Here is a 26,977-nt window from a genome sequence, read left to right as displayed (position 1 = left end):
TTTTGACAGTGCTCGGATTGTTGGACTCGCTCACTAGATCGTCCGGGTCAAACTGAGCACGCGGGGGAAGATCTGCAGAAACGGTTACATAACCGCTACAACCGTTTGACATAAGTGTTTAAATAATTGGGAGGGGCAACGTAATGCGGAATCAAAAGATGGCTTCAGAAATAATTTAATGTAATAAAATATACAAAACAGTACATTTACTGAGTATACTACATCATTAAACCACCAATATTACACTATAACTATTTTCTTATTTTCTAGTGTAGCATGAAACATCTCTGTGATTACTATTTATTCCAAGTGTCATTATACTTTGGTTTCTATTACACAAGTTCAGAATGTCAAAGCATTCGTACAGTTACAGTAGTGGTAACTGTAGCCATAGTTACTTTGTAAGAAGTAGTCTGAACTGTTGCCACACACAAATTTTCTTAGAAATTTTGTTCTAGCCCTTCACCAGTGTTCAGTTCCTCACAGAAGGTGAGAAACTGTCAGCCCAGACGTATCCACTGAAATGGAGTAACCACAGAACCCTTCGCTGCCGTGTGAAGCTGCAACCATGCCACTACCGTCAGTGTAAGCGCTGCACTGAGAATGATCCTCCTGTCAAATGTGCACTCAGCAGTGGTCATGTGATGATGAAGTAAGTACTGGTTAGTTAATGGGTAGCTGACAAACTTTGCATGCCAACAGATGCCCTACAATATGTAATTGTGCATTTATAATATATTATATATCACCTAATGGGTGAGATGATAAGTATATATATGTATTATATATGTTATATATGAATATATATATATGTATATATTCATATATATATATTCATATATAATATATGTTAATATATTAATATAATATATTAACATATAATATATGTATAATATATGTTAATATAATAATATAATATATTCATATATAATATATGAATATATATTATATATGAATATATAATGACATCACTTCTTAAAAGTGTCATAATTTTATTTATATATCTGACCGCTGCATATGTTAATGTTAGGTCTTTATTTGAAACATGCTTGATTCTTCTTTGTTTTTCAGCCTTTGTGACACACACAGACATCACAGTATCACCCCCTGCAATCTCAGGAACTGCCTGAGAGAGACACAGTTTACATTAGACCTTCCTGTGTCCACTGCTCTCCAGATCTCCCCAGGAGTACACTTCAGGAAGTCCTGATTGGTGGGCCCTCCTCCCTCTTCCTGGCCCATCTTTTTCTTGGTCCACACCCAGCCGGAAGTCCTCCTCTCCCTGATCACTCGTCTGAAGGATTCCACAGGTCTCACAGGCCCAGTAAGGAGGACGTGTATCTCACTCACACAGACCCTCTGAACCGACAGACGTAAGCGGGGGCTGAGTAACTCTCGGGACGTGTGTTGGCTACTGAGGGGTGCCACGTCAGACCAGAGTGACTCAAGCAAGTCCCTTTGTCCCTCCTAGAGTTGGCAATGATTAAACATTTGATGCAACATGCATAGCACCACGTATTTATGGTGAAAGAAACTGAATTGCACCAACCATTCATGAAAAGGTCAAAATACAAGCTGGTCATTTCAGCTGGTCACTTCTACTGAATTAAACTTTTATTCATTATTTATATCAATGATATGGATCTAAAGGCACCCAATGCAACCCTCCATATTTATGCTGATGACACAGTAATTTACAGTTGTGGACCAACTCTTACTCAAGCTGTAAAATCTTTACAGGAAGCCTTTACAACTGTTCAGTACTCACTAAAACAATTGAAACTTGTTCTTAATCCTGATAAAACAAAGCTTATGTTGTTCACCTGCAGTACAACGCTACCTCAAAAGGTTCCCACAGTGTCCACTATAGAGGGCAGTGAAATAGAGGTGGTTCACATTTATTAATACTTGGGTGTCATAATTGATGGCTCACTCTCTTTTAAACCACACATAGAAAATCTTTTGAAGAAGTTGAGGCTAAAATTGGGTTTTTATTTTCAAAATAAGCTTTGTCTTTCTTTTAATGTAAAAAAGTGACTTGTTGCTGCAACATTTTTATCTGTATTGGATTATGAAGATATTTTGTACATAAATGCTCCTGCTCATTGTCTTCAAAGGATTGATGCTGTTTATCATGCTGCTTTTGTCATGGTGAGGCAGCCCCCTACCGGTCGCCTTTGTCCACAGCGGCTGTTGTTGTTGTTTTGTTGCGTTGTGTGCGTCCCTCAGGTGGGCGGAGCCCGTGATCTGTCTCACCTGAGGGTCATTTGTTCATCTATATATGTCTTGTCTTTGTACCAGTTGACCGCTGGTCATTATATCCTTCATTTGGATCTATGTCACGGGTTTTTGGTTTGCGCACTTTCAATTAAACCATCCTTTTTCCCTGAGACTTGGCATGATCGCTTCCATTTTATTTCGCACTCCCTGCCCGTCACAGCTTTAAGGTTTATTACTCATCACTGTGAATTATATTCTCGAACTGGTTGAACTCCATTGGCCATTCGAAGGGCGTGTCATTGGTATACTTTTATTTATAAGGCAATATTGGGAATTCTGCCTATGTATCTCTCCACTTTAGTCACTCTGAGAAATGGTCATTCATATTCTTTCTTTTCTCAAGATGATCTGTTGCTTTCTGTCCCTTTTGCCCGAACAGACTTGGGTAAAAGGACTTTTGTCTACTCTGCACCTCATACATGGAACTTGTTACAGAAAGATTGGAAATTAACTGAGTTAATTTCTTTGAACACTTTAAAATCCAATCTGAGAGTTTTTGAGGCCGATTCCATGACATGCACTTGTTTTTCATAAGGTGTTTGAATAATTTTGTCTTATGTGTAAAATGCAACTGTGTTATGTGTTTGCTGCCCTTTTGGCCAGGTCTCCCTTGAAAAAGAGATTTTCAATCTCAATGGGATATTTCCTGGTAAAATAAAGTTAAAATAAAAAAAACTACCCAGACACAAGAAGTTAGGTGTAACTTCCTACTTCCTTCATGCACAATGTGCCTAGTCGTAAGGTTCCTCTCCAGTTACTACAGCATAGTAAAACAGGATCTACATGTCACTGTAAAACCCAAGACATCAACAGACTGGTTGAGATTACTCATGTGGCTCTGCTTGGTAAAACACACTGCCAAATAAGCTAAATATTGTCTGCGCCCTGAATAAACTCAATTGTCCTGAATACGCTCCGTTATCCTGAACACTGATCACATTGTCCTCCATTGTCCTAAACACGCTTTAATGTCTTAGACATGCTCGATCATCCTGAATACACTGCACTGTCCTGAACATGCTCCATAGTCCTGAACATATTCCACCATCCTGAATACATTCCATCGTCTGGACACAGTCCACCATCCTTAGCACTCTCCATAGTTCTGAAAATCCTCTAGTGTTTTGAGCACTTCATTGTCCTGAACATCCTGAACATGCTCCATCATCCTGAAGACACTCCACTTTCTTGAACATGCTCCAGTGTTACATATTTTTCTAATCTGACTTAAGTCAATATTACTCAGTTTATTGATGTGTACAGGATAAAGGTTTGTGAACTGGATCAACTGTGGTATCCAAAGTTGTACGAAGACCTTAAAATCTCACTTAAAATATCATGAGGTTACACTAACCCATAATTCTCTAAAACATGCAGTTATTTTAAAGGCTTTGGAACTGTGGGGAAAAAAACTGACATGTTAAATTAATGGGAGCAAGTGTTCTACTTCCCAACCTTGATGCCCAGGTCCAGCACACCAGCTGTCGGGAGGCATGTCTGCTGTTTGTCTGAGTAAATAGTAAGCTAGCAACACGGGTCACAGAGGTCACAGAGGTGCATCCCACACAGAGACAAACAGAACTGTTATTGTCAGGGCTTGCTTGGATGCCACGCCTTCTACCTCCACAAGAGGCACCCGAGTCGGCGCAATCAGCAGTGATCCGTTTAACCTGTTGCCATGGCTTCTTAAGGAAGCTTGTGGAGAGGAATCACTGCTGATTCGTTTTGGCTCATCGACTCGTTCTCAGCCCTTTCCCTGCTTTCTCTAAAGCCACTATATTGCAATCCCGACTAAAGGTGTCTTCGCCACCTTATGCTTTCTCTCTCTCTTCTCTGTTATTTCTCTACGACTTATTCAAGTAACTATGTCCTGCGCCGCTTACTGGCCTCTCTCAGGTTTTCCTCCATCTGTTTCACTTCCTATCTCTCATTTATTTTGGGAAGGTTTTGTTTGTTGCAGCGTTTTGCCTGCTGCCAATTACTTCCCCTGGCGTTCTTGGTTTTGTTTTTACGCGACGAGTTTTTTTCCACGTCTTTTGAGTTGCCTTTGTTATTTTTCTCCCCTCTCTCTACGGGTCAGTTTTGCTTTGTATGCGTTGTGTTTTCCGTGTTGTTTTTTGTTTCTATTTTCTCCCGAGTATTCAAAGTTGAGTTTCAGTTTTCCGCGTCATTTTGTGTTGGTGTTTCTGCCACTGTGCGTGTGTATGCTTTACTCTCTCACTCACGTATTACATCACGGCTTATTGTGCCAGTTCGAGCCGGCAGTTGGGTCCGTCTCTCTGTTTATTCACGCAGTGGTTACGTCACCATACCCACCGCGTTACAGTTATAGCATAGAAGAGCATCACTACAGAGTTAAAATTAATTAACTCTTCCAGAGAACATGTTACTCAGAGACGGTTAAGTCTGACTGGGCATAATTTAACCCAGGAATCTGTTCTCTATGCTCCAGCAGCTGTATGTGATAGCAGTATTGCACGTGTCCCATTATTGACTGAAAAACAGTAAGTTGCTTACAGAGCTGAGATTTTTCTATTCCTGCATTCACCAGCAAATGCTAGAAAGCCCACCACCTGGGCAGACGTACTGTGTCTGTGTCTGCAGCATTCCCGAACTGTTTAACAGCGCTTTTTATGAACCTCCTAATCCAACCCGCTAAAATGGTGATGGTTGAATAAAACCACTGCTGCAAGTCAGCAGGGTGGGAATGTTTTGCAAGTATTTGGCTAGTCTTAGTAATTTAAAGGATAATTGAAGTGCCAAAGTATTGCACCACTGTTTTGGGAATAATCTCCACGTATGCTAACACTCGCCCCGAGTGAGTCGACTCTGTGGAAGTCAGCCAGCGCCTGTGTTTTTTTTCTATCACATGCTTGATTTGCAACATGTGACAGAATTTCTGGGCACTGTTGATTTGAATCATATCAGATTCTACTGGGTTTGTTGAAATGATGTTGGAGAAAATTACTTGATACAATGGGGTATAAAGACAGCTTGGCCTTTGAAAGGGGCATCAGGGAATGCTGAACAGTGCAGGGAACAGTGTGTGACATACAACTGCAAACACTGACCTCACAGCCACTGTTTCATGGTCAGTGACCTTTCCCTCTCACTGATGGACATCCAAGAAGCCAAGTATCAATTTCTGTCTCAGATTGCTTGGCAGATCTCCACAGGGAATGAGAAACACACGGAAAGTCTGTCCGCAGGGGTTCCCTGGTGCCTGGGGTCTAAAGCCATGAGTGTGATGTTTTTTGCATGTCTGAAATTTGACGGGACCCTATGGAATGACAGCGAACTTGATACAGGCCCTGTCCCAGCCCCGCTGCTAAGACACAGCAAATTCTCTACTGCTGGATCAGATCATTCCAGTGTTCATCACTTAGAGGGGAAGAAAAGGGAAGAACGACAGGAAGGGATTGAGACAGAGACATACAAAGAGTGAGACAGGAAAACAGTAAGGGAAGAGCCTTGACGCAGACTTCTTATACTTCCTCAAACCTCCAGTCTTCCTCTTTATTCTTAAATTCTCTCAAACCTCCAAGAAAAGCCAAGCAGTCTCACTATCCCAACCCTTCGAAACATTTACATTTTCGTGAGGACAGTCCACTTCTGTTTGCCACATGTAAAAATATTTATCTATGTCTGCTTAACATCCATTACCATATAAGCAGATTATTAACATGCAGGTTTATTTTTTTCCATACAAGCAAGCAGATTTTTTATTAAATTATATATTAAAGAAAAACTTTTTTAAACAGTTGACAAGAAATGCCTTATAATATGGTTACATATCACAGTTCTTTACCAGGTCTCCCCACTACACCCTCACCTGCTCAGGACTGCCATGTCTCAGGTGAGAATCTAGTCCACCCTGACATACACACTAAGACTAATCAGGCTGAGCAAACGAGATAGACACAGGTCACAGTGGGTCTTTTCGTTTGACCTTTCACCCCTGACCAGCCACCATGCAGCTTGTTTTACTTTAACATCTTGGGGCCGGTTAAATTTACTCAAGACTCTTGTAACTCAGCGTGACCCCTCCTAGGGTCAGATTAGGGATGAACCTGCAGAGGGGAGGCTACCCCCACCCTCCACACCAGCCCAGTCAGCCTGCATCCACCCTGCCATAATGCACAGCAGAAGTCATGGAGCGGCCGGCTCCTGGACTGCAAGGGACCGTGCTGCTCCTGAGAGAGTGCATGCCCTGCTATTGTTAAGTGTGCTTCCTGAAACAGCACCGTATTGTGCTTCGACTTGGGCTGAAGGATCAGACAGGGCAGCTGGACAGGAAAAGGGAAGTTCCCTCAGTTTAGGTTTTAGGATTAACAGGTGCTAACAAAGATGTGATGATAAACTGGAGCATTGGAATATCACTCATATTGATAAGAGCAGCGATAATGACCCTCCTTCAACCCACCCACAGTCCAATTAAAACACCTTAAACACTTAATGCTGCTGTGAATGTATGAAGATTGTGCTAAATCACTGACACCATTCCTTATCACCCTCCCAGGGACTTGCATGACAAATATGAGAGGGGTCTATCAGCCAAACATCACTGTGGAATATCAAACAGTACAGTGGAAAACTGAGCTTCGTGAGGGACCTGCTACTAGAGCAGCCTAGCTGCACATCATTTTACGGCATTTGGCAGACGCCCTTATCCAGAGCGACTTACAGAGCAACCCAAAGAAACAATGCCCACACTTCAGGTTTACAGTGCCTTACTTACTTTTATCTAATTTTTATACAAGTGAGCAATTGAGGGTTAAGGGCCTTGCTCAGGGGCACCTCAGTTATGGCCTCAGGTCTGGGAACCGAACCCACGAACCTCCTCTCACAAGACCGGTTCCCTTACCACCAGGCCATGACATCAGGAGTGCTGTGTGTCGGTTCCTCCACGAGAGCAACGATGCTGTTTTCTGACCTGTGCTATTAGATTCACTTCCTCTGGACTACCTGTGTTGTGACCTCTGTCACTGACACGGTCGCTCCGGGCCACTGTTGTTGTACCGACCCCCTCTGTGTTGTTATTGTTGCTCTTTCAAAGGCGTGGCGACAGGGCGTTGCTTCCACCCATTGTCCAGTCACCCGACAGATGACGTAACGAGGCGGTGTGAGCGCCTGTGTCCTCATCCTCGCCCGCCGTCAGCTCCACAGCCGCAACGGTGCTGGCCCAATGGGGAGAACAGCAGAACCAGGTCTGCCATGCACGCTCAACCCTGTGAAGTACAGGACAGGCGAGGAGGAGGAGATTTAATTAAACTGACTACAGTGGGACCCTTTAGGGGTTTTTTGTTAAGCATGGGTGAAAAAATCTGTGTTGTTTCCATCTATTAAAGCAGGAAGTTACGTTTGTGTATATCTGAATGGCTTTAAAGTGAATGTTATACCCACTGCTCAGCCAGTGGTGCACTTCTGTTAGGGCCTTTTAAATGTTTAATCAATATTCAGCTGTTTATTAACCATTACAAAGCTACCCCTTACTCAGCCCCTAAAGCCCACTTGGCCCAGCACTTAAATGAAGGCATTGTCCTAAACCCCGCCCCCTTTGACATAAATATATAATTACACGCATATAAATAACAAGTAAACAGAACTGCTGTACACCCTCATCACTTATCAAGCTAGCTACAATTAGATTGTGAAGTTCTAATAATGTTACTAAGTCATCTTAAAAAGTATCTGAGATATGAGATCTTACATATAGTCTAGCCTGGGACCTTATGTTCTCCATTACATCTAATCTACGGCCTAAGACCAGATTGATTCCTCACTACCAGGGCTAAATAGTAAAAGCCAATTTTATTCCCTGGTGGAAACTTAATTTTCATTTTTAATCACAATTTGTTTACTGTATGACTGTGCTAAAAATGCACAATAATATATATGCATAATATATTAAATAGTTTTGTTCTTTTCTGGGGCACTAGAAATAATTACCATGTAGAGTACTTCAAGTAATTATAACGTATTATTAGTCTGTTTTTATAATATACATTAATCATTGCTCTCTATCTCACAGATCACTAGTAGTTAAGTTGTATTGGGATAGATGCTGAAAGTGACTATTTCACGAACAGCCCCACCTAGAATATTTTTCACCAACCACAAGATCCCCAACCCTTGTTCCCCAACCCTTGGTTATCAAAACAAAATAGTAGAAATGCAAGTCATCACACATGTATGACTGCAAAGATATTTGCATGTGAACATAAACGATTTAATCGTGAATGTGAAGAAATCTCTAACTCTACAGCTGTGTATAATTTGTGCCGTTAGCACGTGACCCACAGTGTGCTGCTGTGGTATCTCCAGGCTGGATTTATGACTGCGTCAGATCGGTGCACTTACATTTCTGCCAGTGTCCAATCCAAAATGTTTTGCTGATGTCGACCTTCCTCTGATTCGTGGTATCGGATCTGTGCCATCTCTAATTTCCAATGATGATTCACCGGTGGCAGTACAATTTAGTCCAAGAGTGGATTTAATTCCTGTTTAGCAAACCCTGCCCAATAGAGTAGTACACAACAGAAGTGTATGCAGATAGCTAAAACAGCTCAATGATAGCTCAGTGTCACCTGAATGTTTACAACAGTGAATTAATACTGTTGATCATAGAAATGCCATTAACCAATTGCAAGAACAGCTCAAATCAAGCCAATAACAGTAGAGGCCATTAGCTAGGACCAAACTCTATAACATACCTGGATAAACTATACAACAGTAAATGTACAAGACGTCTAAAAGATAAATAATACCCATAAGGACCAAATATAATAACACTTAAATTAATACTCAATAAGTACTATACTATATATTATAAAATAGTACAAGTACTATAATAATAACTTAAACTATTCTTTACAGCTGGCATTTGTAGGTGAAATTTTTGAAAAAAAAAAATTTGAATGCTTCTGTGGCCATAAATTTCATAAGGCAAAGGATGATCCAAGGATCACAAACACAGAGAGTGACAGTGTATCCCTTTACACACAATTTTAATTGCTTAAAATCCATAGACCTTGCTTTGTGCACTGGTGCACAGTCATGTTAGAAGAGGAAGGGGCCAGCTCCAAACTGTTCCCACAAAGTTGGGAGCATGGAATTGTGCAATATGTCTTGGTATTTTAAAGCATTCAGAGTTCCTTTCACTGGAACTAAGGTGCCAAACCCAGCTCCTGAAAACCAACCTCACACCATAACCCCCCCTCCACCAAACTTTACACTTGGCACAATGCAGTCAGACAAGTACCGTTCTCATGGCAACCACCAAACCCAAACTCATCCATCAGATTGTCAGATGGAGAAGCATGATTCATAACTCCAGAGAATGCTTCTCCACTGCTCTAGAGTCCAGTGTCTGCGTGCTTTACACCACTGCATCTGACGCTTTGCATTGCACTTGGTGATGATGTGTGGCTTGGATGCAGCTGCTCGACCATGGAAACCCATTCCATGAAGCTCTTTGTTTTTGAGATAATCTGAAGGCCACATGAAGTTTGGATGTCTGTAGTGATTGACTCTTCAGACAATTGGTGACCTCTTCGCACTATGTGCTTCATGATCCGCTGACCCCACTCCGTCAGTTTACATTGCCTACCACTTTGTGGTTGAGTTTCTGTGGCCATGGAAGTGATTGGAACACCTGATTCTGATAATTTGGATGATATAGTGTATATAAGCAATTGTAAGCATAAACCATTAGCTAAAATTATAAAGAACATACAGTACATTCAGTCAGTTGTTTCCAAACTTTTGACTGGTAGTGTACGAAATTAGGACTATTTGGCTTTCAGGTGAAATGTAATGCGACTTTCTAATCTGCACATGTCCAGATTCAGAGTTTCAGTACTTTTTGCACAACATACTATACTCTAACAATGAGCTGAATGGCAAAATTTAGATGTTTGATCCATGAATTGACCAATACATTTCCTGGTTCAATTATAATTGGTATTTAAATAGTCCTTCTCATCATGCTGTTCACATTTTGACATTATGAGACCAAGGTGACACCTAACAAGTGATCAACAGTATCTTGCCGTTGAAGATACAAACAGGATGTTCAGACGGAAGTGGCCACTGAGCTTATATCACAGTATGCCATCAGCAGGTTGCAACAGTGATACAGAAAGACTGGAAGTGTCACATAAAGTAATTCAAGTGGACGTCCTTTGATCACATACCACACTGATGACCGCTTCATTGTGAAAAGTGCCCTCTGAAACCAGATGCAGAGCCACACAACTCCAGGCACATTTAAGGGAGATGAGAGGCAACCAAGTGTCAAACCATTCAACCATTTACATCAGAGTGGTCTACATGCTAAACGACCTGCAAAGGTACCTGACCACACCACCAGACACAGGTGTCATCATCCCGCATGGGGCCAGGGAGCATTTACACTGGACAAGGGACCTGTGGGCCTTAGTGCTGTTCACTAATGAAAGTTGATTTATTCTGAGCAGAGATGATGGCTGCCAATAATTTTTGAGATGGCAAGGAGAGCGCTATGCATTAGCCAGTGTTGTCATTAGATGAGCATTTGGTGGTGGTGGTGGTGGCATGTGTGTCTAGTCAATGCAGAACTGCTCTACACTTTGTGAATGATACAGTGACAAGCCCATACTACCTGAATAACATGTCATGGCCTGGCGGTAGGGAACTGGTCTTGTGACCGGAGGGTTGTGGGTTCGATTCCCAGACCTGAGGCCATGACTGAGGTGGCCCTGAGCAAGGCCCTTAACCCTCAATTGCTCACTTGTATAAAAATGAGATAAAATGTAAGTCACTCTGGATAAGGGTGTCTGCCAATTGCCATAAATGTAAATGTAAACATCATATATCCAGTGACTATGCCTCTGCAAGACCAACACAGGCCTAATTTCATCTTCATGGTTGACAATGCTCCAGCTCATTGAGGTCCCATCATTATGGAATGGCTGCTGGAGACTGGGGTTTCTCAAATGGAGCAGCCTGCACTTTCTCCAGACCTGAATCCCATAGAAAACCTGTGGGATGAGCTGAGTCGCTGTGTAGAGGCTCATAACTCTGTACCCCAGAACCTCAGTGACCCGAGGACCTTTCACCCGCCATGGGGACGCCATGACTCAGCAGACAATAAGTCGACTTGTGAACAGCATGAGACGTCATTGTCAAGCTGTAATTGATCCTCAAGTGCACCCACAACTCTTCCTGGCTGTTTCAATAAATTACAATTACATTCTCCATAAATTTCACCCAAATTCCAAATATCCTAAACTTTTTGTGAGTAATGTATTTTATATATATATATATATATATATATATATATATATATATATATATATATATATATATATATACACCCATACACCCACCTCCCTGAGTGGGGTGTTTTACAGACAGGGTACTGGATATGAACCTACTGTTGGGGTCATAAAATGTCCTGAGAAAAATGAACTGCTTCCAGCGTGGGCAGATGAGCCCTTTGAGGGATGAAGCCTTTGAAATCCTCTGGAGTGATTTACCCTACAAGTCAGGACTCCTCTATGTTCAGTGTGCAAAAAAAAATCTAAGTTACTGTAGCAGGAGACTCGCAACCAGCTGCTCTACAAAATGAGGGAGAATGCTTCATGGAGCTTCTTTTATCATTTTTCCTGTCAGGATGTCTATGGAAGTGGTTATGGAAAGTGTTCATTTAGTCTTCAGTGGTCAGTTACTCTCCAGGGTTTGTCAGCCATTTGGAGGCATGTTTGTGTATCTTGGCCACTTGGATTGTGTACAACTATGTTACCAAAATGGTCAGGGAGACAAAACGTGTGTGTGTGTGTGTGTGTGTGTGTGTGTGTGTGTGTGTGTGTGTGTGTGTGTGTGTGTGTGTGTGTGTGTGTGTGTGTGTGTGTGTGTGTGTGTGTGTGTGTGTGTGTGTGTGTGTGTGCATATGTAGGATTGTGTTTATATAGCACATATTTCAATACCTTCAGGGGATCAAACCTCGAGAGGATGAGAAAGATTGGCTCCCTGTCTTTCTGACTCTCATGTGTACATTCACAGTTTCTGTGGCCAAATCAGATTAGACTCTAAAACCCCTCATTAGTGACCTCGAAGCAGCATTGCAATTAGACTCATTACTTATCACAAGTCTAGCAAACCAACAATCCTGGTGTAATGCTGACCCTTAAAAGGACACCCTGTGTCATCATCATCATAATCATCATCATCATCAACCACCAAAGAAAACTTCCAATGAATTCCACTCTTTTGGAATGGGACATCTGGGAAAGGGTATATATTTGTACTGGAGGGGACTTGTGCACTGTTTGTGCAGTTGTTTTCTGACTGCAGGAGCCCCCATCTTTCTGGGTGTAGTTTAAGAGGCCCAAGGCCAGAGATTATCTCCCACTATTGGAACAGACGGCACATACTGCTCCGTATTGTCCTGCAGGTCTTCTGTCAGCACATCTAAAACAAAAAATGTGCCATGTGTTCTCCCTTTGTTGTCTCCTCAGCGCTGAGGCACTGTAAACCTGAAGTGTGGGCATTGTTTCTTTGGGTTTGCCCCTTTTCTATGGATAATCCTGATTCCTCTGTAGGGTTCTCTGGCAGCAGATCAACAGAAAATAACCTGTAAGAATAGTCAGCAGTGTATTTAAATGAGCAACCCTTAGGGCATTTCAAATGTACTTTTTTACTGTCTGTTTTAGCGAGTCTTAGGTTGTAGGTGCTGTGGAGAAGACAGTGAGCTCAATTTACAAACCACTGCTCTGCCATCTAGTGGTCACTGCCTTATATTACTGCCTTATATTTGGCCATGTAAATTTTAGACAGGGGTTAACAAAACTATTTATGCCTAGATTTGTCAGCCGCAGTTCTGTTAAAAAACAGAACATATCTAAATGGAACAAATCAGCCTGTCAAAAGAGGCCTAAGCTCCTTATCAGCCCACTTTATCTTACACAGAGGAAGTTGTGTAACCCTGCCAAGCCCCGACCTTCCCAAGGGCAAGTCACAGTTATATTCTATGATCTGGAACATAAACGGGATGGTAAAAAGCCAAATCTATCATTTTAAATTAAACTGTTTTGCATTGCATTTATAACTCTGATGTTGTGAAGTGATTATCATGGTTAACAATAGTATGCAAAAAGCATTTATGACATGATGAAATACAAGACGATACAGCAAAGCAACCCAGCACATCTGTTGCGTTTCCAGTCATGTGTTTCCTTATTAGTATCTTTTAGTAGAAGGAAACATTTTCACACTGAAAACTACAACAGGATGTATGGCTGTTGTAGTTTCCACTGTGAGGTTTTACCACATTTTGTGAATGGTGAAAAAGCCGTAGCAGTATTGGCAACTTGGCGATTTTGACACTATATTTACCCCCCCCCCCCCCCCCAACCCACCAGATGGCCCCTCTATGAATATTGTGACCCCTTGATGGACCTCAGTAGCCTTAGTTTGGTCTACACAGCACACAGGAGGTAACAATAGAGGGCGCTAAAGTTTTCTAATAGACACAAATATGAAGTGCAAGTTCACAGTACAGCCGTAGGTGGAATGTCTTTGCTCTTAAGTAACTGTGTTGGTACATGAGGCAGGTAAAAATGTAGTTTAGAGCAAAAACGTTTTTGTTGAACTGCCATGAAGTTGAATTGCCATTAAAGATACTCTGCAGATATCTGTCATTTCCAGAATGCATATTTGATTCAAGTTGTTATGTCCACAGAAAAAAATCAGATTTGACATAGTCAGATATGTAGTCTATAATTTATAGAGTACAGAACATAGTGCACTACAGAAGCACTATGAAGATCTCTATTTAAGCCTATCAGATGCTATAACTCCTACACCCCTTTCATTTCATGCATGAAAGATTCATCTCATTTACGATGCTATCTAAGATGCTAATGATTGGCTATTGGGCTTATTTCCACCACCTTCTGGCCTTAATGAAGCCCATGCATTAACATCCACTTCAATATTAGCATATACTTCAGAATTAGTATATGCCCCAATATTAGCATCCCCTCCAAGCACGCTGCGTTCATTTAGACTCGAGAGGCTTTTCACATTCACACAGTCTCCCCTGTTCACCGTCTCCTCCCCTGAAGCAGCAGGAGGATAAAGACGCTCTGCTCTGCTTCACGACCTCCGGGCATCACCTTTCTCCACCTGGGCGCTATCAGCCATTGACAGAATAAAGAGGTTGCTCTCTCCACAGAGCCATCTCGAGTGCTGCGCGTGAAGGCGGACACTTCACGTCGTTCAGACCGGCCTCTTACATTTAAAAGGACGTGAGGACCCGGGCAGAAATGCTAATGAGGTGTTTGAAAACGTCGCACTTTTAACACGCTCTGATCAGCTTCTCATTCGAGCCCATCCCATGTGTGTAAGCATGAAGGTTCTGTTTAACATATGAATCACCAGCGAGCACTACAGCACCAGGTCCACCTGTCCTTTAGGTGGAAGAATATCATTGCCATGACAACATATACTGTTGCGCAATTACTGTCATCAGACGTGACATGAGAGACACATGGTCTCCTGTGATCAAAAATATCAAATCCTTATTAAAGTCAAAATGGAGGACAGAGACTCTGAAGATGAAACCCTGAAACATATGTTGAGACAATTCTGGATTTTATTCAAGCTAAATCATGAGAATATCGAGTCTTAATCCAGAATAAGAGTTTTACATAGGATTAAACATGTTTCAGGCCTTGACAGATATTGTAGACAATCTAAGATTAAAGATTTTTTTCTTTCATGTACTGTCAGCTTCAGCAGTTAGATATGCGGAGGCTCCCTTATCAGTAACTCCTGGACGTTCTCAAATGCAGCACAGTATGAAAACGCATTCGAGAAAATCATGGTGCTTGCTTTTGTTATTGACCAAGTGTTTCTCCTCTTAAGGGTATCCATTTTAAAACACATTACCTTTTTGGTGGCTTACAACATAAATATAAAAGGAGAGGCTGCTATAGAATTACTCATAACAAAACAAAACAAACATTTAAAAAATCAGTTAGTCATTATACATGTAAAACTAGAGTTTTTCAAATCCTTACTGCATTACGCAAAATGACTTTAAAAATTTTAAGCCTAAGGATTTTAGGCTGGTCCTGATCCTTAATTACCTGTCTAGAGAAAAATAAAGAAATGTTCAAAGTTTGACTATAAAGACATGCAGGAACTCTTGCTAAGAAGAAGGTTCTGTATGTATTTTCTTCCAAGCCTGTTACCATTGGAAACAGGTGATGCCCTGAGTTTTGTGTCTCATGCTAATAAACCCCCAGATGTAGGTTCTTTTGTTAACTCATATTTGCTCTTGAATCACCATTTTAATCAAAAGCTCTCAGTTGGTCAAAGGCGGAGATAATTAAACCTGGCAGCGTGTATTTCTCACTCTTCAGAGCAACTTCACAACCCCCAGCATGGGGGTTCAAAGATGAAAGCTACCAGAGCAAAAAGCAGAGATTTGATCAATTAATTAATCTCTTTTGGTGTGGATGAATTGCTCTCATGAAGTGTTGTGCTTCTTTCATTATTTGATTTAGAGGACAAAAGCTTGGTGAATAGGGCTGAGTAGTATACAAAGAAGAACCATCTTAACATGGTCTATGCAATGCATTACCATCTAGAGTGGGATTGTTGACCCTGAATAGCACACATCTTTTACATCCAAGTGAAAGAGGAGATACAGGCACGGACAGAGTTCTGCACTGGGACACACAGGACTTGATATTATTCCTTCCACCAACCTGTTTCTCACAGTACTTTCTCGGGTAATAAGTGCACCCCTTTAATGAAAACCACACTTAAGTAAATAAATACCTTTACGGAAAATAAGTTTAAAGTAGCTAACAGCTAAAGAAACCCATGAGGAAATAAACAAGCAAATGGCATAAATAATCTAATAGCAGTGAGGTCTTGTCAGAACTTGTCAGAATGTGATGGCTAACCTAGATAGCAATTAAGACACTAAATAACCACTGGTTTATAATAAAGAACTTCATTATAGTTCAGTTTGGCTAGCATTGCTCCTAGACAGCAGACTATAGCTAGCCAGCTATCACTAGCAAGAAAACTACCGAAGGTTCCTGCAGTGCCACCCATGTTCTAGGCCACTATTCATTAACTGTACTATTCATTAACATTCTATACATTATCAGATATACATTTAAGATACTAGTTCAAGTGAAGTAGGCATGGCAACAATGAAGCTTCTCCCAGCCTGTAAACATGCACACTTTGTAGCGGTGAAAATGTCAGTAGTGTATTTGTGAGATTATCCTGCCCCAAGGTATTCGGCAATCTGAGTTCTCAAAATACTTCCACCCTGTCTCGGCCCTCAGCAGTTATTAGTAATATCTGGAATGAAAGTGACCCATTTTCCCTGGCAGACCCTGTGTTTCATAAATGAGACAGGAGGCTTGGGACCACAAGCAGGAATGTCACTCTGGTCTCGTTTTTAATCTCAATCCAGTCTGTCCTCAGGCTCTTTCCCAAACCACTACAGTCCTTCTGGACGTTTTAGCAAGCAGCAACATTGTCATTCTAATCTCAAAGACTTATTAGTGGTTTTTATGTTGTGGCAGGTCCTCTAATGTTATGGTGACCTGTTAATTTTTTGTGCTATTCTTTCACACATCTGGGTTTTCATTATGACTGCAAGATATTCATCATCCAACACTCTGGTCTTCTGTGATCTGTTTGTAAAAAACAATAAAAGGAAAGTAATGTACAATGATAATTGTTTTGGCCAGTTCTGCTATTTTTCTGGAGATTAGCAAATATTGTATATAATTTTCTGTGGATTCTAAACAGCAAAGTTTTTTGGTGACCTCCTGTAAGGTCTAGGGAGCCACCAGGGAATATCCAGACAGCACAGGAGGTCACCAAAAAATTGCTTTTCATCTACCCAGAAATGCACATTTTCTCTTTGTAATAATATGTAACATTTAGAGATTAATGCCTTAAATCTTGTGTAAGATTTTAGTCAATCTGTACGCATTTATCAATCAATCCATATTCTGGAATTATAGAATGACAGCTTGTGTTTCAACTTTGCAGTTGGAGCTCACAGCAGTACGGATAAAAATAATTTCACTGTTCATTTTCTAATTGTTTCTGTCAGAAGATTGAAAGAGGTTGTTCACTGGACCTGCCGCAGGGACATATGTTGCTTGCTCACTGCTTATGTACAGGGATTGATCAATAATGCTTCATTATTCCTTCAAGATCATGATGTGGATCCACTTAGCATAGATTCCCTATGTAGCATAATGTAGACTCTGTGTGATTTAATAACTGAACATGTCTACAAACGTGAGCATGATTTCCAGAATAAGAGAAACATGTTTTATTTATAAATGTTTTTTGCCAATATAGTTCTTTCAAAATTACTCAGAAGTCTGCAGTTTAAAACCTTGCACAACAAAAGATTTTTGTTCTAAACTAAAAATTCAATAAATAACAAAATAGTAGAAGACAAAGAACAATGCAATATAAATACCAATAAATAACTACTTTGCAAACTAAAACAAATTAAACAGGTGGTCAAGAAAAAATATGCGTTTTTCGAACAAGGTTACGCACAACATCCACACAGCAGGTCTCATGTGAGACAACAGACAAAAGTAAAGTTATGCATCAACTCAGCTCATATCTAAGGACTGAATTCAGAAATCAGAGTTCCACAGAGTTTATCTGTTGCCCTGGGCAGGACTGCTGGTGAGGGTCCTGGGTGAGTCTGTCAGCTCAGTCTCAACTGGTACAACTTCCCTTCCTGCAGCACAGCTGAGGTGCAAATTCATGTCTTGGACACATGATGCACTCACCAGGCACTGATCCTGCACCCACTCACTGTCCGAATGCAAGGAAACGCCACTCAGCGCTTCCAAACATGGCGAGATAATGTGGCATTCCTGCGTACGGGCCAGTATGTCTCCGTCTGGGCTGGGAGTTGAAAACGCTTCCTCATCCACCTATGGTGGAATTACATATGAAGAACGCATTTTAGAATTTTACATGGCTGTATGGAAAGAGTGCCAAAAGCAGTGCATGTTCAATCTAAAAAGACGACACAGAATCCAAAACACAGTAATTAAAACATGATCTTAACCAATAATGTTAGATTCTCGATGGGCTGTTGGTAAATAATACGCCTGAAGGGCGGAGCCGCTGCTCCGGGATGTGTGGGATGGCCCTTGCCTGCCTGAGGGTCCGGAGCTGGGTGTGTTTCCCTCCAACGCTCCTCTTCTTGTCCTTACAGCGCTTGTTCTGAAACCACACTCGGATGACGCGCGGACTAAGACCAGTCATCTCCACCAGACGCTCCTTTATGACCGCGTCAGGCTTGGGATTCGTGCTGTAGCAGGTCCACAGCAGCTGCAGTTGAGATTCGCTGAGGATGGTCCTCACACGGGTGGTCTTCTCAGGTTTGTTCTGTGCTCCTGACCACCAAGGCTCACATTCTCTGTTAGGGTTGCTGGTGTCTATGCACAAAGAAGAAGAAAAAAAGTTTAAATGGTAATAATTTTAATTAAAAGTATATTTATATAGAGAGTCAGAGATAGAGATATAAAAGAGATATAACAATTAGAGATATAACATTATAGAGAGATGCACAACGTTTACAGAGAAACAGGATATATATATATATATATATATATATATATATATATATATATATATATATATATATATATATATATATATATATATTTAAGGTGACGCATAAGCATGCATATACATTATGGGCCTATATACATTATTTATACACCATGAGGCCATGAGCTGAAACGCGGCCTTATTGTGTAGGCTACTTACCAACTTCTTTGGCAGACCTCTCTGGATGATTCCGATGGGGTGCGTGAGCAGAAGATGCCATTAGTACATTTGAGAGTTGGTGATTGGATGTACAGAACAGATAGCCTTCGCGAAAGGTAAATTCATCTCCGGGCAGAAGCTGTCGGTCGCACCCCTCGCACCGAAAACAGTGGACATGATATATATTTACATGCGCGCGCATGACGTGGTCCTGACGGGTGATGGTTTTATGGCATTTTGCACATTTGATGGCGTATAATCTGAAAATAAATAAATAAACAAATAAGGAAAATGGAAATCGATTTGTTCATCTTACATGTATTGTTAAACACATTCGGATTCCTTGACCGACTACGCGCTAAAATAAATATCTTTGGCATTAAACATTACCTTTTAATTATTTATTAAGCTAATGAATGTTTTGTGCCAGTTGTATATCCTTAAACATATGGCATCTTAAGAAAACTGATAGGCCTATAGCCTACGATTTAGTGATTTGTGGCATTATTCAAAACTGTAAATAGCATAAGAGGTATACCTTCTGTAGTCGTCTTTGCATAATGTTTTTCCATCTTTGATGAAACAAGTGAGGGACTCGTCCAAATACCGCTGACACGCGGCGCACTTCAGGCAGGCTGCGTGCCACTCCAGGTCAGGGAAAACCCGCAGGATGTACCGGTCAAGGATTTGCTGCCCACAACCCGCGCAGACTGAAACCACACCGTTTTCTGCGGAGCAGAGTAGCACAGATATCTAAAATGAGCATACGAACATACTTGTACATACATGTAATAATCGCGTTGCAAAAAAAAAAGCTCAAATAAATTAGTTTTAACTGTATCTTAATTGCCTATAAAGAACATCAACAACAAAAATATATTTTTATATAATTATATTATCTAAACAAAGTTGTTATTTGTTATTTTTATAACCACTCACGCTTCTCTGGGTCCATTTCAGGAGTGCATGGTGTGCATTTTCAATCCCGTGCAATTTTTAGCACCAGTTGGCCGCTCGTGAAACTCTTTTAGTTCCGTGCGCTTGTCTATAGACGTGACACAAGGTAAAGAATCTTCCTGCCTCGAGTGAGAGTGATTGGCCGGGACACGGCAGTGTAAACGTCTTTGGGTTTTGAAACCGACCAGGTGAAGCCCGCGGAAGCCCCGCTCCTCCCACTCGTCACTTTACCACGCCCATTGCTGTTCAGGTGGTTCGTGAGTTTCTAAAACCACTTATAACGATTCACAAGTCACAATGCGCAGATAGGTAACAACAGACTAAATAGTGCAGAAAACTAACTTTGACAAACTTAAGCAAAAACCACACAGCAAAAGGCTGTTGAGGGCTGTATCCTTCCATTCACAAACTGACTACCTAGGATAAGGTAGGTATAATAAGTTATATCAACTAATAATGTTCAACAAATTCTGAAATTGAGATGATAATATAGTTACACTGGGACATTTTTTTAATTGGAGTTATGAATTTTAAACATTCAGTTTCAATTTTAGCATATAAATCATTCTTATAAGCCTTCAACGGTATAAGCCTGCATCAGACCTACCTATTAACGTATCAGTTTAGAATAACTTTATGAGATGAGCATTGAGTCATCTGCCTTATTAAAAATGGAATGACAAAAAGGATACCATTAGTTCTAAAAAGCACCTGTGGGTTCTATACATACCCATGTTTTTCATTCATCTCATCTTTTTATACACCTTAACATAAGCCTTAGACATATATCCAAAATCCAAGGAAGCAGAATCATGGCGTGATCAACACTGTAAATATGCTTGAGCAAAGTTCAAATTAGCATATTTCGTAAACTCTGACGTCAACCAGGATATCTTTGCCGTCATCACTATCCGCCATATTGACGAAGGAAATCTGTGCTGTAGAGGAAGAACATCCCGGATGCATGTAAACATCCACGTCAACGAGAGCCGTATTTCGAATACCGAGATAGTCTCCGTCAGCCGGTGTTTTGGCTAATGTATTGTTAAAAAAAGACTGTTCAACACGTTGGTGTTACATAGGGCTTTCTTTCAATAATGACTTCACTAACTCAGAGAAGCTCGGGCCTTGTTCAGAGACGAACCGAGGCCTCTCGTAGTGCTGCGGCCGACAAAGAGAAAGATTCTGAGGGCGACGAATTCGATCCTCATCGGGGCGAAGAGGAAGAGGACGACAAGGGAGACTGCAAAGAAACGCGACTCACATTGATGGAAGAAGTGTTGCTACTTGGACTGAAAGATCGAGAGGTTTGATATTCGCTTGGTTAAAGTCATCAACCGTCTAGCTATCTGAATTAGCCACCACAACAAATTTGATAGAAGACTGCATAAGATCATAGCTAGCCGGCTAGCTAGCTAGATCTAACTTACTGTGTTGGCTAGCTGCAGGTATCAGCAAACGTTAGCTAGGTGTCGGCTCTGTAGCTAGCTAGTTACACCTGTACAAATGGTTTTAGCCTTAAAAGCAGCAGGATACGTTCGTCTGATTATGGAACTTTGAAAGGTTTAAGACATGTCCACTGTCCCCGAGAGTTAAGGAAGACACGGATCCCACTTGTGACATGAGATAAAATCTTAACGGCTGCATTTTTTTGGCTGTGGATTATAAGGAATAAAATGTATAATTTAAGTCTGACTCGATTATACATGTATACATATCCAAGGTTTTTAGAAATCACAGAGATAGATAGATAGATAGATAGATAGATAGATAGATAGATGGTCTAATATAACTAGATTAACGCAGGCACTAATATAAGTAGATTGTGTGTGTGTGTGTGTGTGTGTGTGTGAGAGAGAGAGAGAGAGAGAGAGAGAGAAGCAAATAAACATTTGAGAGAAATGAATTTTTGATGACAGCCATTTAGATGTAATGAGAATGAGTTTATCAGTTTAATCACATATTCCGACCTCAGGTTAACATGCGAGTGAGGGAAGGAAGTTTAGAAATAGCTGAAACATACAACTCCATCCTTTTCACTCCTCAAGGACTTGCCCTTACGTCTGTGGCATGTTGTAAATACGCAGGGTGTTGTATTTCTCTTATTCTGCAAGCTGTTGTCTGAGGCGTGTTCTCTGGTAAAGGCAGCTGCCTGTGTGCATCCACAGGGTTACACCTCCTTCTGGAATGACTGCATCTCCTCAGGCTTGAGGGGGTGTATGCTCATCGAGCTGGGTCTTCGTGGTCGTTTACAGCTTGAACCATGTGGCATGAGGAGAAAAAGCCTGCTCACCAGAAAGGTCTGTCCCTCCACCCCTGTGTGTGTGTGGGTGTGGGTGTGGGTGTGATGATTTCTGTGGATATTTGTACTAGTTTCTATCTGAATTAGGCATACTTTTTTTACCTTCAGTGAATCAGGTAGGCTGGAAAAAATAATTCAACACAACAGTTGAGTAATATTAGCATATTTAAGTAATTTAGTGTTTTCAAGTCAGTGAAACAGTTTGAAATGTGCAGTAATTCTTTCTTTGTCCCTGTTGTCCTTTGTCCCTCCAGGTGATCTGTAAGTCAGACGCCCCCACCGGAGACATGTTATTAGACGAGGCCCTGAAACATGTGAAGGAGACCCAACCCCCTGAGACAGTGCAGAGCTGGATTGAGCTGCTTAGTGGTGAGCAGAGTCACGCATGTCTTATAAATCAGTGTGAATCAGTCTTCATTTACTGTGTAGCCAATCCCCAGGGTTGGGTTGACTGTAACAGTGTTTATTTGTGTCCATCTGGAATTACATTAGGTGTTAATTGGGTGTTAATTAAACAGTGGGGAATGTGCCGTTAGGTGAACTTCCGCTTTTAGTGGATCTTGCCACCTCGTGCCCTACACGACTGCAGAACTGCATGGATTAAAGGCATGAGCTTATGTCGGATGAAAAGCCCAAAGCATTTTTGGATTAAATTTTACTGCAGTCCTGGCGGGTTTCCCCTTTAACTCGTACACCCTGTTCCCAAAATCTTTGTGTGTGTTGTTTTTTGGTAAATCTCAGATGTTAATATTTCTTGGGTCTGTCTTGTGGACTAGGAGTGAAATGCTGGTAACACATGTTGCTGTAGCTATATTCAAAACTGGCTGTACCGACACCACCATTTTACATCCATGAAGTGTAAAAATGGATGATGACGATGATGAATCAAATTTGACAGCTTTAGTAGATTTTATATAGTGAGTTAACTCTTGATTATTCACCAAGTTCTACTAGAACTGATAAATAGCATGCTCACTATTCATCTATGCCAAACCTGCGCCTACACTAAAGTCAGGTGTTCTAACATTGCTGCGGTAAGATCTCTGAAGGTGACTCTCCATCTCATGGTTGTCGGTTGCAGGAGAGACCTGGAATCCTCTGAAGCTGCACTACCAGCTGCGAAATGTGCGCGAACGTCTGGCCAAGAACCTGGTGGAGAAGGGCGTGCTCACCACAGAGAAGCAGAACTTCCTGCTGTTCGACATGACGACACACCCCCTCACCAACAGCACGGTCAAGCAGCGGCTGGTGAAGAAGGTCCAGGAGGCGGTGCTGGACCGGTGGGTGAATGAGCCGCAGCGGATGGACAAGCGTCTGCTGGCACTGCTGCTGCTGGCCCACTCGTCCGACGTGCTGGAGAACGCCTTCGCGCCGCTGCTGGACGAGCAATACGACCTGGCCATGAAGCGCGTCCGCCTGCTGCTGGACCTGGAGCCCGAGGGGGAGGCGGCCAAGTCCGGCGCCAACGAGCTGCTGTGGGCCGTCGTGGCCGCCTTCACCAAATGAATCTGGTGGAAAGAGAAAGAGACACACAAAGAGAGAGAGAGAGAGAGTGAGAGACAGAGAGAGAGAGAGCGAGAGAGAGAGACTGGACTTTATGCTCATTGAGCTGCACCCAGAACATTGGCTTTGGAGCTTGGTTTACTGAACCTTAAAATGGTGGTGGTTATACTAATGGTGAACATACCAATAATGAAGGAGATTATGATGATGATGATGATGATGATTATAATAGTGATTCTCATGTTGATGGTGATGACATGCCCTCTGCCTTCCACAGATGTGTTGCCCTGTCTTCTCCTGGCTGTTAGCTGACACATGATTGCAGTATGCTTTGAGGATTCACACAGTTAAAGCATTTGTATCACTAATAATATGGTTCAGGTGTGTTCTAAAAGATGATGCCCTCAGAGCTTCTTTACCTCCCTGGCCATGACTCCAATTTCATCGAGAAGCTTCTATAAGTATCCTAATCGTGGTCTTCTTGACATAGACCTGTGTTGGCAGGAGGAGACCGAATTCAGCATTTACCTAAGCGACAGCGGCAGGTTCTCCTCCATGTGGGTGGCAGATGAAGACGTTCTTTTGCACATTTTAAGAAGAAGTCCAGTGAGTCTGTCTAGGCAATCAGGGAACGCCTGACCTGCGTGGAAATGAAAATTATTTCGGATTTGTAGAAGATTTGTCTCTGCTTTTTATGTATTTTACCATGCAATGCCCAAGTTTTTGTGAAGTCACTTTAAAATGGCTTCAGTGTTGTGGCTGGAGAGACATCCCTCCACTGTAGTCGGATGAGTTCACTCGCCTCACGTTTCTCACGTGGCACTTAGACTACTGTCACCATGCAGCACCCCTCCACCACACCCCCAGTCCAGAGTTAGATTGAATAGCCAGGGTTAAATATCTGCTATTATAGTGTTATTCATGGTCAGATGTTTAACACATTCCCTTAGGAATCGAGCATGTGGTCCAACGCTCTTCTGTTTTCTTTTAGAAAAGTAGCTCCCCTTAATTTTACACCATACAAGATTGTTTGCGTATTTATGTTTGGTCCAGCAGGGAGCTATGGTTCTGATCCGGCCAGTTTGCAACATTCAAAATCTCTGCTGAAGGCAGAAGACGGTCGTTTTCTGGCTCGTATTTGCACTTCCCATGACTGTTTTTCTCGGTGGTACCACATCATCTCTGTGGGACACATTGGCCCACTTTAGGAGTGGGTTGTAGTTCCTGAGTTCATGTTGACGTTTACCATTATTGGTGGCCATACAGACACACTAATGGAGCTCCCCGACACCATCTGTGACAACTTGTGCTTCTCACTGTCTTTCCTAAAACAACTGCACACTTCATGTTGCTACATTGTCTTTCATTGTTTTTGACTTTTATCATGGCCACATTTTTTTCATTTCAGGGTTTCTTTTTGTCCTTGTGTACCGTCTTGCTTGTTTTTCCAGTTTCATGAGTCATTCTTATTTTATTGTCCAACTTTGTTTGTCTTTCTTTTATTTGGGCTCTTCTTTGGTCATTCCTCCTTGCGTTGTACTCGGTTCTTTTTGCTGGTGTTGCTGTGAATGAGGACTGGTCCCTGAGGAGAGGAGCAGCGTTCTCTCCGGTTCGGACACGTTGGGGTTTCACTTATTGATCTACCGTTAGTTAACCATAATTAATGATGTATAAATGTAGAGTCATTGAGAAGAAAGCCCAGATTTGTACACCTGCTTTTTACGTGTAATAAAGGATGATCCTTCAAGTGCCTGAACTGGATGCATGTAAAGTTCCACGCCTGATTGCTTGGTTTGTTTTCTCCAGTCATGGCAGATGTGCAGATTCCTCTGGCCAGTGTTTCTGGAGGCTTGGCTTCCCAGTTAGGTCAGTAAAGGCCCAGGGAATGTAAATCCAAGATTGCCATCTAATTAGGTTAATGCTGGTCCTGTGGGCCCACATGTACAAAATTATAATATTTTGGTGACCCTCCAGACTCATTGGAATGGGTGGTGTAATGTGGGGCACATGCCCAATCAGAGGCACAGTCTGGGGTAGTCCATGTAGCACTTGTCAGGGCTGTACGTCTATCTCTGAGCAGCCTTGGTCGTAGCTGAGATAGTAAGTGTAGTGTACTGATATTTCTTTAAAAATCGTCTCTAGGTTCATTGACCAACCCTCAGTGCTCCACTCTATAGTTCTGAGTGATTTCAGACATGCTCATTAGAATAGAAAGGCTATTTATTTATTTGTTTAATTATCTTGTTTAATTACTGTAACTTTTTAAATCTTTAGTATATTGTTTATGTTTGGTATCGTAGAAACATTTGAAATATTTTATTGTGTGCCCTGACACTTTAAGCCACATGTCAGGAGCAGCAATTTGAAGTGAAAATAGCAGACTTCACACCACCAACTTGTCTTATGATGTATGTTTAGCTGAAACAGAATAAGTCTGACTAAATAACCGGAGAGACTTACCTTCTACGAACCGCCGAGTGGATCCAAGTGTCAGCAACCTCTGAAGACCTTGTACGTGTTTACACACCAGTGCTCATTTAAATGCAAATGATTTTCCTGGAATTTGGTACACTAGGCAATCTGAAAGCTGATTGGTCCAAGACCTGTTTATGATCTGGAATCCTGAACTTAACCTGTTCTGTAGGAGGTTAGATGTACAGCATAAGTTTCCATGGTGATATAGCCTGGTAAAGAGTAACCCATCACCATTACAAAATGCACATAGGTCAAATAAATATTTATGTCTTCTGGTAAAGCAATAAATAAAAAAGCAATTTGGAAATCCCAAAAATTGTTTAGCTAAAGTTCTGCATTGTTCTGAAATATGTTGATATGTCTCACAAGCTTTTGTTCCACTATTTTCATCTATAGTGACCAAGGACCTACTTGATGAATGTAATTCTTTTGTAAATTAAGTCGGTAGAACAACACAATCATTTGTTAAGACAGCATTTGGGAGTGGAAAGGTTTTTGGTATTAGAATTTACCTTTGGGTCTGTTATAATACAGCAACCTCAATAATTTCACAATTTATTTATGGTTTCACAGAAACATCTCACTTCGAAGAAAGTTTGAAGTGTCAAACTGAAACCATAAGAGGAAATTAAC

General features: G+C 41.5%; 2 protein-coding genes across 2 annotated transcripts; one reads left to right on the top strand and one right to left on the bottom strand.

The window, feature by feature from the left end:
* Nucleotides 1-17,687: 17,687 nt before the first annotated feature.
* Nucleotides 17,688-20,978, bottom strand: LOC143525626 (insulin gene enhancer protein isl-1-like). The gene is made up of 5 exons (XM_077019804.1): nt 20,047-20,978; nt 19,646-19,835; nt 19,108-19,367; nt 18,490-18,773; nt 17,688-18,263 (listed from the first exon to the last, which is right to left on the bottom strand). Exons 1-5 carry the CDS (start codon nt 20,060-20,062, stop codon nt 17,982-17,984), a joined length of 1,032 nt encoding a protein of 343 aa, XP_076875919.1. The 5' UTR covers nt 20,063-20,978; the 3' UTR covers nt 17,688-17,981.
* Nucleotides 20,979-20,996: 18 nt separating this feature from the next.
* golph3b (golgi phosphoprotein 3b) lies at nt 20,997-25,643 on the top strand. Its single transcript, XM_077019805.1, has 4 exons — nt 20,997-21,371; nt 22,233-22,364; nt 22,621-22,735; nt 23,448-25,643. Exons 1-4 carry the CDS (start codon nt 21,162-21,164, stop codon nt 23,870-23,872), a joined length of 882 nt encoding a protein of 293 aa, XP_076875920.1. The 5' UTR covers nt 20,997-21,161; the 3' UTR covers nt 23,873-25,643.
* The last annotated feature ends 1,334 nt before the right edge of the window (nt 25,644-26,977 follow it).

This window comes from Brachyhypopomus gauderio, chromosome 10, assembly GCF_052324685.1.
Source record: "Brachyhypopomus gauderio isolate BG-103 chromosome 10, BGAUD_0.2, whole genome shotgun sequence".
Classification (NCBI taxonomy): Eukaryota; Metazoa; Chordata; class Actinopteri; order Gymnotiformes; family Hypopomidae; genus Brachyhypopomus; species Brachyhypopomus gauderio.
This window is presented reverse-complemented; position numbering and strand designations above follow the sequence as displayed.